General features: G+C 42.2%; 2 protein-coding genes across 14 annotated transcripts in view; one reads left to right on the top strand and one right to left on the bottom strand.

The window, feature by feature from the left end:
* Positions 1-9,756, bottom strand: part of cep170aa (centrosomal protein 170Aa) — a 184,026-nt gene extending 174,270 nt beyond the window's left edge. For all 12 annotated transcript variants that reach the window (XM_063055504.1, XM_063055506.1, XM_063055510.1 and 9 more), the window contains exon 1: positions 9,637-9,756. The gene's annotated coding sequence lies outside the window, so the exon portion shown is untranslated. The remainder of the gene's footprint in view (positions 1-9,636) is intronic.
* Positions 9,757-10,145: 389 nt separating this feature from the next.
* sdccag8 (SHH signaling and ciliogenesis regulator sdccag8) overlaps positions 10,146-13,709 on the top strand; it is a 426,566-nt gene continuing 423,002 nt past the window's right edge. For both annotated transcript variants that reach the window (XM_063055502.1, XM_063055503.1), the window contains exon 1: positions 10,146-10,273. In XM_063055502.1, the coding sequence (XP_062911572.1) occupies positions 10,210-10,273 (64 nt within the window). In that variant the 5' untranslated portion in view covers positions 10,146-10,209. The remainder of the gene's footprint in view (positions 10,274-13,709) is intronic.

The raw sequence follows: 13,709 nt of genomic DNA, 5'->3' as shown, positions 1-13,709 counted from the left end.
CTGTGAGAATTCTTTAATATTATGGTTTTTGACAGTTGTATGGCATCACGGCTATGAGATACTAGGAACCTCCACAGAGCTAAAACCTGGCAGCACCAATGATGGAAATGGAGACTCATTTTTAACAACATTTCTAACTAAACATTCCATTGGAAGACACAGTATATTGTCTGCATAGTTAATATCTCAAGCTACATTTATTACTTCAGGTATTTATAAACTTAAGCTCATTGTAACCTGCCCATTCCAGGGTGTAATCAGCTAGTAATCTCCCCTACCCTATTGCTACTAAATTAAAGTTTGAACCCATGTAGCCAATATCCTTTCACAGCACTGATTTTACCCCTTTGTGTATCAATTTTTCTTGGTTGGTATATTGAAAAATGTTGGGTATTTAATATTTCAGTGATATTTGAGTAATATTGTAAATTAAGGCATCCGTTAGTCTTGTGAGACCATGGATCTGTGCCTGGAAAGTCTTCACTCACCAGGGTGCAGGCCCGGGAAAGGTTGTATGGAACAGCGGCAGTTGCCCATGCTGCAAATCTCCCCTCTCCACGTCACCGATGTTGTCCAAAGGAAAGGCAAGGGCCGATACAGCTTGGCACCAGTGTCATCGTAGAGCACTATGTGGTTAAGTGCCTTGCTCAAGGACACAACACGCTGCCTCGACCTTCAGGTCGCTAGTCCAATGCCTTAACCACTTGGCCACGTGCCCACAATATTGTAAATACCTTGTTTGATTAAGCATTCTTTGTTTAAATAATTCATTACAGATTATATGTAATAGTACATGAATGGCATACATCATTACTTTGCCACATCATATGTGCACACTTTGCTAAAAATAAAAACGAATACGCATGAATTATCACCCAGCTCTGTGTTTTTATTTCTATTAGCTTTATGTTTCGGAGTTACAAAACATAAGCAACAAAACTGAAAATTAAAACTCTAGCTTTGAGATGGATGACAGACTTTTTTAAAAAAAGTCCTTAGATCAGGAGTTCCCAACCTGGGGTCCACAGACCCCTCAGCAGGTTAAAAAAGTTTAGGAACCCTGTCTTAAATTGATTCATGGATGAATTCAAGGTAATAGGAGTAATAAGAACAATGAAGGGCTGGAGGGAGTGGGGAATAGCAATACTAATAAAAGCAGAGACAGTCTAATGGACAGAGCATATGTATGCTTGACAAGACACATGGACAAAATGCAAGGAGACTGACAGACAAGGCGAATTAACTGAGGGCATTTGACAATATTGTATTATTATTGTCAAAATAACATGCAACTCAACATTTCTGGGTTATAAAACCTGTAGCCATGACAAGCAGACGTAAAAGAAGTGGCATTAATCCCAGATTACATGACTACTGTGAGGAAAGAGGATATTCTGGAAGGTTCTTAAAATAATACCAAATGCATGAGACACAGTTGAGCAACACTTTGCCTGCAGGCCAGCAAACAATCAGAAAGATGTAAAATAGATATGCAGTCAAAACAGAGAAGTGCAAAAATAATAGGATTATAGTATTAAGGGACTTCAGCTTCCGAAATGTTAAATACAATCACCTTAGTGTGAAAGGCTTAGATGTGGCTGAAGTTGTAAAAGAAACGAGCAGAGCTGAATAGCTAGATTATAGATTCCTATTTGAGAAGAGATGGTACTGGATCTAATCTTTGGGAATGTAGCTAAGCAAGTGCAGGAGATATCAATGTGCAAGTTTTTCTAGAGTATGATCATAACTCTTAAGTGTTAAGGTTATTAGAAAGATGGACAATGATATACCCAGAAATTAAGATCCTGAATTGGGGGAAGGTTGATTTCAATACAAAAAGACAGGACATACAAAAGCAAGCTAGTAAGTCCACAGACAGCTTGTCAGAATCATTCAATGATGGAGTATGTACTCAGGGTCAACCTGTGCCTGCAATAGTGAAATGAAAGGCCAACAATTTCAAGGACAGGGTTGAATAAAAAGGGAGGTGAAAGTAGCTTACCCCAGGTTTCGAGAACTGAAAACAGATGTTAACAGGGATACAGAAGTGGGGGATACAGTACTAGAGTAACAAGGAAGGTGAGCAGTATTGGATCTGACTGTTCAATTCTTATACTATTCGATTGTTATTCTCTTTGCAGTTTAATAATTAATTATCTGCTTGTATTTTAAGTCATTCTTATATGCATGTAACAGTTTACTATACCTCCTAGTGGTCACAATATGCATATGCAAATTCAGTGTGTTCCCCAAGTGGTATATGGTACCTATATTGGCATGATTCTGGAAGCCTCTCTTGGTACTGCATTATTTGAATAAGAGCTATCTCAAGGGCTTATTTTTATCTACAAATTTGAATGGAATTCTCCTTACCTATGGGTATAAATATAGTGGACCACAAGGCCATACCATCTTAGCTCTTTTGTCTCTCTCTTTGCTTAGCAGACCTCTATCACTCTTTGTTCTATCAATGCTTAATAAAACAAACATCAAGCCACAAGTTTTGTGGCTGTCTCCTGACTTCTGAAAGTACCTTGGATTAAAACATCAGAATCCAACAGCAAGGAGACAGGAAATAGCTAGGGCAAGCAAGATCGGGGAAAATCTCAAAGGCAATTTATAAGCATATCGGGGGAAAGCAGAGAAACAGTTGGCTTCATTAGGGAACAAAAAGGCAACCAGTGTATGGAGTAACAGGACATACAGAGGTGCTAGAAAGTTTGTGAACCCTGTGCAATTTTCCCTTTTTCTGTACAAACATAACCTAAAATGTGATCAGATCTTCACACAAGTCCTAAAACTAGATGAAGTGAACCCAATTAAATAAATAATACAAAAAACATTATACCGTTCATTTATTTATTAAGAAAAATAATCCAATATTACATGTATTTGTTGGAAAAAGTATGTGAACCTCTGGGATAATGACTTCTACAAAAGCTATTTGGAGTTAGGTGTAACAACCAGTGAGATGAGATTGGATGTATGGGTTGTAGAGGTGCCCTGCACTATAAAAAAGACTCACAAAGTCAGGTTACTGACAGAGCCTGCCCTTCAAGAAAGATCTGTTTATGTGCATCATGTCTCAAACAACTTTCAATGGACCTTAAAGAAGAATTGTATAGATGCATGAAGTTGGAAAAGGCTACAAAAGCATTTCGAAAGACCTGAGTGTTCATCAGTCCACTGTAAGAGAAAATGTCTACAAATGGAAGAAACTCAGTACTGTTGTTATTCTCCCTTGGAGTGGACATCCTGCAAAGATCACACCAACAGCACAACGTGCAATGCTGAAAGAAATGAAAAAGAACCCAAGGGTAACTACAAAAATCTCTAGAACTTGCTGAAGTCTCTGTTCATGCGTCCAGTATAAGGAAAAGCTGAACAAGAATGGTATTCACGGAAGGACACAACAAAGGAAACCACTGCTCTCCAAAAAATCATTGCTGCATGTCTCAAGTTTGCAAAATACCACCTGGACATTCTACAATGCTTCTGGGACAATGCTCTGCGTATAGATGAAATGGAAGTTTGACTTTTTGGCAGAAATGCACATTGCTATGTTTGGAAGAAAAAAAACATTGCACACTAACACCAAAACCTCATCCCAACTGCGAAGCATGGTGGAAGGAGCATCGTGGTTTGGGGCTGCTTTGCTGCCTCAGGGCCTGGACAACTTGCAATCATTGAGGGAACAATGAATTCAAAATTCTATCAAGGCATTTTACAGGAGAAAATCAGGGTAGCAGTTTGTCACTTAAAGTTTAATAGAAGATGGATAATGCAACAAGACAATGATCCAGAGGACAACAGTAAATCAACAACTGTATGGTTTAAAAAGAAGAAAATTTATGTTTTCGATTGGCCGAGTCAAAGTCCTGACCTTAATCTTATATAAACGCTGTGGAAGGACCTGAAGCAAGCAATTCATGCAAAGAAGCCCACCAACATTCCAGAGTTGAAGCAGTTTTGTAAGAAGGGATGGCCTGAAATTTCTCCTAGTCATCTGCAGGACTGATCAACAGTTACTGGAAATGTATGGTTGAAGTTATTGCTATACCAGATTTTGGGGGGGGGGGGGGGGAGGTCGGGAGGGAAGGTTGTCACACCAGTTACCGAAAGCAAAGGCTCACATTCTTTTTCCAACAAATACATGTAATATTGGACCAGTTTTCTCAATAAATAAATGAACAAGCATAATGTTTTTTTTGGGTTATTTATTTAATTGAGTTCTCTTTATCTAGTTTTGGGACTTGCGTGAAGATCTGATCACATTTTAGGTCATATTTATGCAGAAACAGAAAATTCTACGGGGCTCACAAATTTTCTAGCACCACTATACCTCAATACCTCACATCTATATTCACTATGAGAAGGATATAAGGAATTTAGAGAGGAGACAGTGTGAAATTTTACAATTTGCCATTGTCAAAGAGGAGGGAGTAAATGTTAAATCTATGTATATTTACATATATGTATAGTTAAGGCAGAGGTTGATAGATTCTGGATTGCTCATGGCATGAAGGGATACCCCAGGGAGGGGGGGGAATGAGATTGGGGCTGAGAGGAATAACAATCAGCCAAGGTGAAATGATGGAGCAGCCTCAATGGGCCAAATTCTGCTCCTATATCTTATGGTCTTATGACCTTTTCTTAATTAAATTTGTATTTGAGGATACGTGGACTGATCAAAGAGTCAATGTGGCTTTAAGGGAAAATACTTCTACATTGATTGAGGATTTGTTTGTATACTATGTGCCATGTCATATGATGTCTTTCCATGACCATGATTGCTCGTGAAATATTGTTCTACAGGAGTGGGTTGCCATTGCCTTCTTCTGGACAGTATCTTTGCAACACAGGTGACCCCAGCCAGCATCAATACTCTTTAGAGATTGTCTTCCTAGTATCAGTGGTCGCATAACTAGGACTTGTGGTGTGCACTAGCTGCTTATATGACCATCCACCATCTGCTCTCATAGCTTCATGTGACCCTGATCGGGGGTGGGATGGGGGGGGGCAAAGCAGGTGCTACACCTCGTCCAAGGGTGGAATGCAAACGAGTTGAAGGAAGAAGTGCCTCACACTTCCCTTGGTAGAGACGTATCTCCACCACACCACCACGATTGAGGATTGTGCAGCTGATTTTGTTTACATAAACTTCAGTTAGGGCTTTGACAAGGTAAGACTTCAGAGAATTGTTCAGAGGAACCCAAGGGACTGAGCAATTTGGAGAGGTGGATCCAAAACTCGTGGTGGAGGCAGAGGATGATGGCTGAGAATCCTGTAATATTTCCCATTGGAACCCTGCATCACCTGCTGCTGGTACACATGGAAACGCATGCATGCATTAGCAAGATAGGAATGCAAGAGCTATGATTACACAAAAATTGGTGCCATTGTCAATAATGAGGGGAAACATAGAAAACCTACAGTACAATACAGTCCCTTCGGCCCACAAAGTTATGCCGAAAATGTCCCTACCTTAGAAATTACTTGGCTTACCCACAGCTCTCTATTTTTCTAAGCTCCATGTACCTATCCAAAAGTCTCTTAAAAGACCCTATCGACCCTATCACATCCAACTCCACCACCGTTGCCAGCAGCCCATTCCACGCACTCATCACTCTCTGCATAAAAAAAACTTACCCCTGACATCTCCTCTGTACCTATTCCCCAGCACCTTAAACCTGTGCCCTCTTGTGGCAGCCATTTCAGCCCTGGGAAAAAGCCTCTGACTATCCACACAATCAATACCTCTCATTGTCTTGTACACCTCTATCAGGTCACCTCCCATCCTCCGTCGCTCCAAGGAGAAAAGGCCAAGTTCACTCAAACTATCTTCATAAGGCGTGCTTCACAATCCAGGCAACATCCTTGTAAATCTCCTCTGCACCCTTTCTATGGTTTCCACATCCTTCCTGCAGAGAGGCGACCAGACTGAGCACAGTACTCCATGGAGGGTCTGACCAGGGTCCTAGATAGCTACAACATTACCTCTCAGCTCCTAAATTCAATTCCACGATTGATGAAGGCCAATACACCGTATGCTTTCTTAACCACAGAGTCAACCTGTGCAGCTGCTTTAAGCTTCCTATGGACTTGGACCCCAAGATCCCTCTGATACTCCACACTGCCAAAGAGTCTTACCATTAATACTATATTCTGCTATCATATCTGACCTACCAAAAAGAACCATTTCACACTTATCTGGGTTGAACTCCATCTGCCACTTCTCAGCCCAGTTTTCCATCCTATCAATGTCCTGCTGTAACCTCTGACACTATCCACAACACCTCCAACTTTGTGTCATCAGCAAACTTACTAACCCATCCCTCCACTTCTTCATCCAGGTCATTTATAAAAATCACAAAGAGTAAGGGTCCCAGAACAGATCCCTGAGGCAATCCACTGGTGACTGACCTCCATGCAGAATATGACCCGTCTACAACCACTCTTTGCCTTCTGTGGGCAAGCCAGTTCTGGATCCACAAAGCAATGTCCCCTTGGATCCCATGCCTCCTTACTTTCTCAATAAGCCTTGCATGGGGTACCTTATCAAATGCTTTGCTGAAATCCATATTCACTACACCTACTGCTCTTCCTTCATCAGTGTGTTTAGTCACATCCTCAAAAAATTCAGTCAGGCTCGTAAGGCACGACCTACCCTTGACAAAGCCATGCTGACTATTCGTAATCATATTATACTTCTTCAAAAGTTCATAAATCCTGCCTCTCAAGATCTTCTCCATCAACTTACCAACCACTGAAGTAAGACTCACTGGTCTATAATTTCCTGGGCTATCTCCACTCCCTTTCTTGAATAAGGGAACAACATCCGCAACCCTCCAGTCCTCCGGAACCTCTCCCGTCCCCATTGATGATGCAAAGATCATCACCAGAGGCTCAGCAATCTTTTCCCTACAATCCACAGTAGCCTGGGGTACATCTCATCCGGTCCCAGTGACTTATCCACAGGAAGTCTTTAGCTACAGAATAGTATTAAGAGCGAGACAGAAAATGTGATTAAGGTGGCATATGGAATCCATATCTTTATAGTTGGTGCTTTTTATAACTGTGGTCCAGCTTTTAAACAGAAACAGTTGCAGCTCCAGCCCCAACACTATAGGAAGCTTGAGACTGTACTAGAGAGAATGCAGAGATAATTCACCAGAATGTTAGCTGGGATGGAACGGTTCAATTAAGAAGGGAGAACAGATAGGCTGAGATGTGTTTTCCTTCTAAAGACAGCTAGCAGCAGTGGGGGGGGGGGTGCTTGGAGGAGGGGTGGAAATGTGACCAAGCTATACAAGTGAGGGACATAATAGCGTATTAACAAGCTTGTTCCCCTCAGCAGAGATGTCTGTAACCAGAGAGGGTACTTTTAAGGTAAGGAATTATGAGGAAATTTTTTTTTCACCCAGGTGGTTAATGTGTGGGACACACTGAGACAGCGATGGAGGCAATTACTCTGATTATGGTGCACTTATACAAAAATGTCACGGCATGTAAGCATTACTGGAGAACAGGATTAGTATAGAAAAGTTTATGGTCAAAATGGCACGAAGGACCAGTTTCCTCGCTACCCATTCCTACCTCATTTTAAACCTACAGTATATCTACCATATACATGACAAACCAGTTCTACTTGCTTAATCAGAGGGTCTGCCAAGCTTTTTAAAAAATATTTTGGCCTACTCAGGTGCCATTACAAGAATCTCAAATCCCAACATTAAATTTCAATGTGTTACTATTTTTCTTCAGCATACTATTAATAGTGCAGATGCTGAAAATCAGAAAATTTAACTTATGCTGGAAATACTAAACAACAGGCAGCATCTGTAAAAAGAGAAGCAGAGTTAATGTTTCAAGTTAACAGTCTTCCATGATAACACAAAGTATTTTTAACACGAGAAAGTCTGCAGATGCTGGAAATCCAAGCAACACACAAAATGACGTAAGAATTCATCAAGCCAGGCAACATCTATGGAAAGGAGTAAACAGTCACAGTTTCAGGCCGACCCTTCATCAGGACAGGTTTTGAACCATCAGAAAAGATACAAATTATCTTTTACTTGAATAACCTGAAATTACATTTTTCCTCTATGCTGCATCACCTACTTCAATATCCTACAATTTCTGTTTTTGTCATTAATGCGTACATTTCAAGTTCTGATTTCAACAGAAATAGGCATTTCAACTTACTAACTTTTCCCAAATCTCTGATTCAAGCAGAAGAATCTGAGAAGCAATAGCCAGTTACCCACATTTCAATGACTAATTTGCCAGAGCACAAAGCCACACAGCGGCCAATACAAAGTTTTAGGCATTGCTGGAAACCCAATCTCGTTTACTGTTCAAAGCATTTTTGTCCCAGAGAGAAGTCTTATCAAATCGTTATAGTTTAGCAGCTTTTTGTGAGAAAAGTAACTAAGTTTTATGACAACTAACTTTAATTTCCTTGCCATTCCCTTTATAAAGCACAATGCTCCATTGTTTCACTGTCAAAAATACGCAAAATATCTGACTCGAATGAATTGAGCCCAACCACCTTCAGAATGCTTCGACAGAAGACACACAGGCGTACTTGAAAGCCAAAAAGGAAAGAATCCAGCCAGTTTCATGTGACCCAACTCCTCAGCGGGAAACGGAATGTACAGGAAAAGGAAACATTTCCTGTGAAAACGCATCAGATGAATTTTATAAATCCAATGTGCCCCGCTTTCAAGGCAGCACAATATTTTATTTCCAGAGGCTAAAAGGATATGATCTGATCAGCATAATTCAATATTTCAAAATGGAAATTCATAAAAAATCTGTTCTATAAGACTGCCATATCCCTACTACTCTACTGGCAGGCTGCCAGCAATGTGCTAATAGTTGCCAGTGATATCTGTGATCTGTGCACTACTGTATTCTTTCGAGCAATCCCCCAACCGTTTCGATTGCAGGATCACTGATCGCATCTGTTAACAGAAAATCTGGCGTTTCTCTGCATAGCATATGCCGCCAATAAGTGGAAATAAAAGCTAAATAAATCGATGGAAATTCTCAGCTGAAACGCTGTGTGTCACAACCCCTTTTGTTTAGGGAATGAAAGAACAAAAATGTAATGATAACGTGCCGATTGTGTCCATTTGACGTATTAAATTACAAAATAACTCAATTTACTGATGCTTAATTAAAAACTTGCAACAATAAACTTGAGGAAGAGGAGGTTGGAAGTCAGTGCAAAAAAAATAAGACCTTGGACTTGCTTTTATGTTAAATTAATTAGACTCGCAGCATAAGCGTGATCTACACATCTCCAGCTTGCGAACGGAATATGTTGGCGAAGGCAGCCCTGATGAAATAACAACGTCCTTTAAGTAACGGATTGTCATTTGAACCCAAACCGCCTCGCTGCATTAGGATGCAGAGGGAAAGTGCATACGTCGATGACAATAATAAGACGAAAATAAAAGTCAGCCGGCCAGACATCAGCTCCCCACCCCCAACCCCGGCGCACGGCAGTATTTCACACACAACCGTTAGCACCGCTATTCCATTCCATTTCAAACTGTGCGATCCACTCCAAAGTGGGCGCGCCCAGATTGCCCTGATATTACCTTCGGAAATCAGTAAAGGCCCACTCACCCTAGGAGCGCAGCCGCCCAGCCTAGACTCAAGCAAACATCATCAACCGTTCCCGTTGCTCGGCAATAACGTTATTACTCCACATAGTGGAGTCGCAAGCCGAAAGAGACGAGCCCGGCCCACACATGCGCCCGGCTCAAAGACACCAGAGGGCGGCGAGTGGGCGTGCCGCCGCTCCTGACTGACACCAGCTCCCACCAATGACGAACGGGCAAGGCGCGTCACGCTGCCAACGGCAGGAGTCGGGAGCACGAACAACGGGACAGAAAAACAGCGCAGGCGCCTGCTACGCTGCGTTTCCGGGCGTTGTAGTTTCAAACGCAACTTTGACACAGGGCAATTCGGAGCGCTGAACTACATCTCCCAGCACGCACAGCGGGGCAGCTGCCCTCTCCTGAACCTGATGTCTCTATGGTGAAGGAAGCCGAAAGTTTAATTTGAATCCGCGCTGATTGGTCCAGGGGCGGTGTCCTGTTCGCAGCGCTGGAGTTAAACCAAAATCCGAGCCCCTCAGACGGAACGTTCTTAAAGTGGAAAGGTGGTTTCAGCCTTTCTGTTATTCTTTCAGCCCATATGAAGCCCTCCTGTGACTCTGATATCGAAGAAGATCTGGAAACGTATCTGAAAGGTTTAAGGGGTAAGTGATTTGATGGGGTTCGAGTGCATCATAGATGTCGGTTAAAGGCGCAGACAGTGAAGGCCGAGGTAATTGTTGACGGATTATACCTTGAATTAAACTCACGTTGTGTCGTGTAGATGGTTAATTAACTAAATTACTTTTTTTTTGTGTATCGGTTTAGCGTCAAAGTGTTTACACTGGATTTAAAAGCAACGCACACAAAAATACTGGAGGAACTTAGGATGTTGCTCAAGGTTTCCAGTATCTGCAGAATCTCTTGTATCCATGGAGAGTTAAAGCTGCTAGTTTTCTGGAATTTCTGAATTACGGATTGGTTGATTGTGTACGCTATATATTCAGGTTACAGCACACACAAAATGATGGAGAAACTCAGCAGGCCAGGCTCTATGGAATCACAGGTGCCGAGACCCTTCTTAACAAATATGCAGTAAATATTGAGAATATGAGGCAAAATCCTTGAAGTGAGCCCACAAATATGGGGCAAGTGAAGATGAGTGAAGTTATCCCTTTTAAGGGGTAATAACTTTTCTTGAACCTGGTGGTGACGAGTCCTGAGACTTCTGAATCTTTCTGATGGCGGTAGCGAGAAGCGAGCATGATCTGGGAGGTGGGGGCCGATGATAGTGGGTGCTGCTTTCCTGTGACAACACTTTATGTCTATGTGCTCCGTGGCGGGGATATCCTTATCCGTGCTGGGCTGGGCTGTATCCACCCACTACTTTTTTTAGGATTTTCCATTAAAGGGCATTGGTGTTTCCATACCAGGCTGTGATGCAGTCAGTCAATATATTCTCCATGATTCCAGATGTCATGCTGAATCTTTGCAACCTCCTAAGGAAGTAGACACTCTGCTGTGCTTTCTTCGTAATTGCATTCGTGTGCTTGGCCCAGGCCAGGTCTTCTGAAATAATAACACCAAAGAATTTTATGTTGCTGACCCTCTCCACCTCTTATCCTCTAATGCGAACTAGCTCGTCGACTTCTGATGTCCTCCTCTTGAAGTCAATAATCAGCTCCTTGGTCCTGCTGACATTGAGCAAGAGGTTGTTGTGGCACCTCTCAGCTAGGTTTCCAGTCTCATCATCACCTCTGATTCAGTTTACGACAGTGGTGTCATCAGCAAACCTGAATATGGCATTGGAGCTGTGCTTAACCACACAGTCCTAACTGTAAAACAGGTAGAGCAGGGGGCTAGGCACACAATCTTGTGCACCTGTGCTGATGCAGATCATGGAGGAATTGTTGCCAATCTGAAATGACGGGTCTGCAAGTGAGTAAATCGATCATCCAATTGCACAATTGAGACCAAGGTTCTTGAAGCTTATTGGTTAGTTCCGAGGGGATGGTACATTAAATGTTGACTCATCTGTGTTCCTTCCTGCTCTTCTAAATTCCAACAGAGACAAATCCTTACAAGATACAAATATCCAAACTTTTCTTCAAATACAGCATACCATACCAGCGACTGACTAACAAACAATACCTCTATTTAACCTTCTGCCTGAATTGGGAAACAAATACTCTATGTGGTATTCTAGACAGGACTGCGCTGAGAGCTGGCTTAGCCTCAATGAAATGAATGATCTCATTCTATGTTGTGGGAAAATAGATAGCACTTCTGATAGTACTGTTTGATAGGAAATTCTGGGTCTGAGATTTGCAATGAAGGAAAGTGATATCTTTTTAAGTCAGGATATTGGTGACACTGGGGAAAGTCTGGTGTTCCCACGCACCTAGTTCTTGATAGAAACCAAGGAAGTGCTGTCCAAGTAGCTTCAATGAGTAACTGCAGTTCACTTTGCAGACGGCATGCATTGCTGTCTTGATGGTTCAGGGAGTGGTGAATGGGAGACTGGAGGATATGGTGCCAGTCAGTAGTCTCCTTTGGTGCTGAACATTGCCAAGCAGAGAGTATTAGGTGTTCTTCTGGTTGACGTCATGTGAGTGGTGTGCAAAGGGATTGCTCCAGTAGTCTAAAAATGTTTGGCATATGTATACTTGGATGAAGGCACAAAAGCTTTGCTTGCTAAATTTGCTGATAACAGAAAGCTGAGTAGAATACTACATTGTGATGTTGACAACAGGAGACCACCAAGGGAGTGGACTCAAATTTGGAAACTGAAATGTATTCTAAATTGCTGGGGAATCTCTGCTCAAGACCAATATTTAGGTACCTTAAGGTAGTTATGAAAGGTAAAGGAATGTTTTGTTTATCAGTAGGGGAATAGGTACAGCATTGCTGCCACTGCAACTGGAGTATGGAGTGTGCAGTATGGATCTTCTTACTGAAGGAAGGATATTAATGTGTTGAAAGTATTTCAGAGAAGATTTGCTGGATTAATCCCTGGAAAGGGTGGAATAAACAAGAACAAAGTCAGTGGATCAGGGAGAATCTGTAGAGGAAAATGGACAGTTGATGTTTCTGATTTTGATCCTTCAACTGATTAAGATTCAGATTTATTTACCACTTCTGTATGTCGGAGCATACAGAGAAGCATTGGTGCTAACAAGCATCACATAAGTGTGTGCTGGGAGCAGCCCACAAGTGTCACCACGCATTCTGGCACCAACATAACTTTTCCATAATCTTCATCAGCAACAGCAAAGTAAGCCCCTTTCCCACCCACCCTCTCTCACACACACAGGCAGGCATCCTGTCCTTAGCTGCAGACTTGTCGACATCAGGCTTCCAACCTTCAGCATCTGGCCCGCACTTCCAGACTCAACCTTTGGGCTTCTACCTCCAGACTCACTGACTTCAGTCTTTGACCTTTTGGGCTTTTGACCTTCCGTCTCTCTGAGATCTAGACTTCAACCTTCAACTTTGCCCCTGGACTTCACCAGCCTCTAGGTATTGACTCTGGGCTCGCCAATCACAGGTTTGACCTCAGTGATTGCTGACCTTCAACAGCAGAGTGCTACTGGCTTCAACTTGTGGACTTGCATGGACCCTGGATGCCAGTAGCCTGGAGAGTTGGGGGGAGGTCACCAGCTCTCATGATTCCTGCTCTTATGGACCTTTGATTCAGAATTCACCAACGTGGGGATTACTGGTGTCCTCAGTACCTGTAAACCCAACTTCCAGATTAGTGATCTTTGACTGCAGAACATTCTAACCTGTGCTCCTGCCCCTATCTCTTCATCCACTTCCCTAAATCCTGCCTAACCTGACAGTAAATTCCTGCACTATTCATTAAACCATCACTATGAACCTAAAAAAGGAACACACAACTAAGTCTGAGCCATGGCTTGGGCCTTAGCAGAGACATTTAAATTGCCCTTAGTGACCAAAGGATTGTGAGATATCCAATGTTGTTCTGCTGTTGAGGACAGTCTCCAAAAATAAACCAGAAATTTATTGGCTGGGGAGCCTGACACCAGTAGTTAGAAAGTTATCGGAAGGCATTTTAAGGGACCAGATATATGAGTATTT

This window comes from Mobula hypostoma, chromosome 8 (genome assembly GCF_963921235.1).
Source record: "Mobula hypostoma chromosome 8, sMobHyp1.1, whole genome shotgun sequence".
Taxonomy (NCBI): domain Eukaryota; kingdom Metazoa; phylum Chordata; class Chondrichthyes; order Myliobatiformes; family Myliobatidae; genus Mobula; species Mobula hypostoma.
This window is presented reverse-complemented; position numbering and strand designations above follow the sequence as displayed.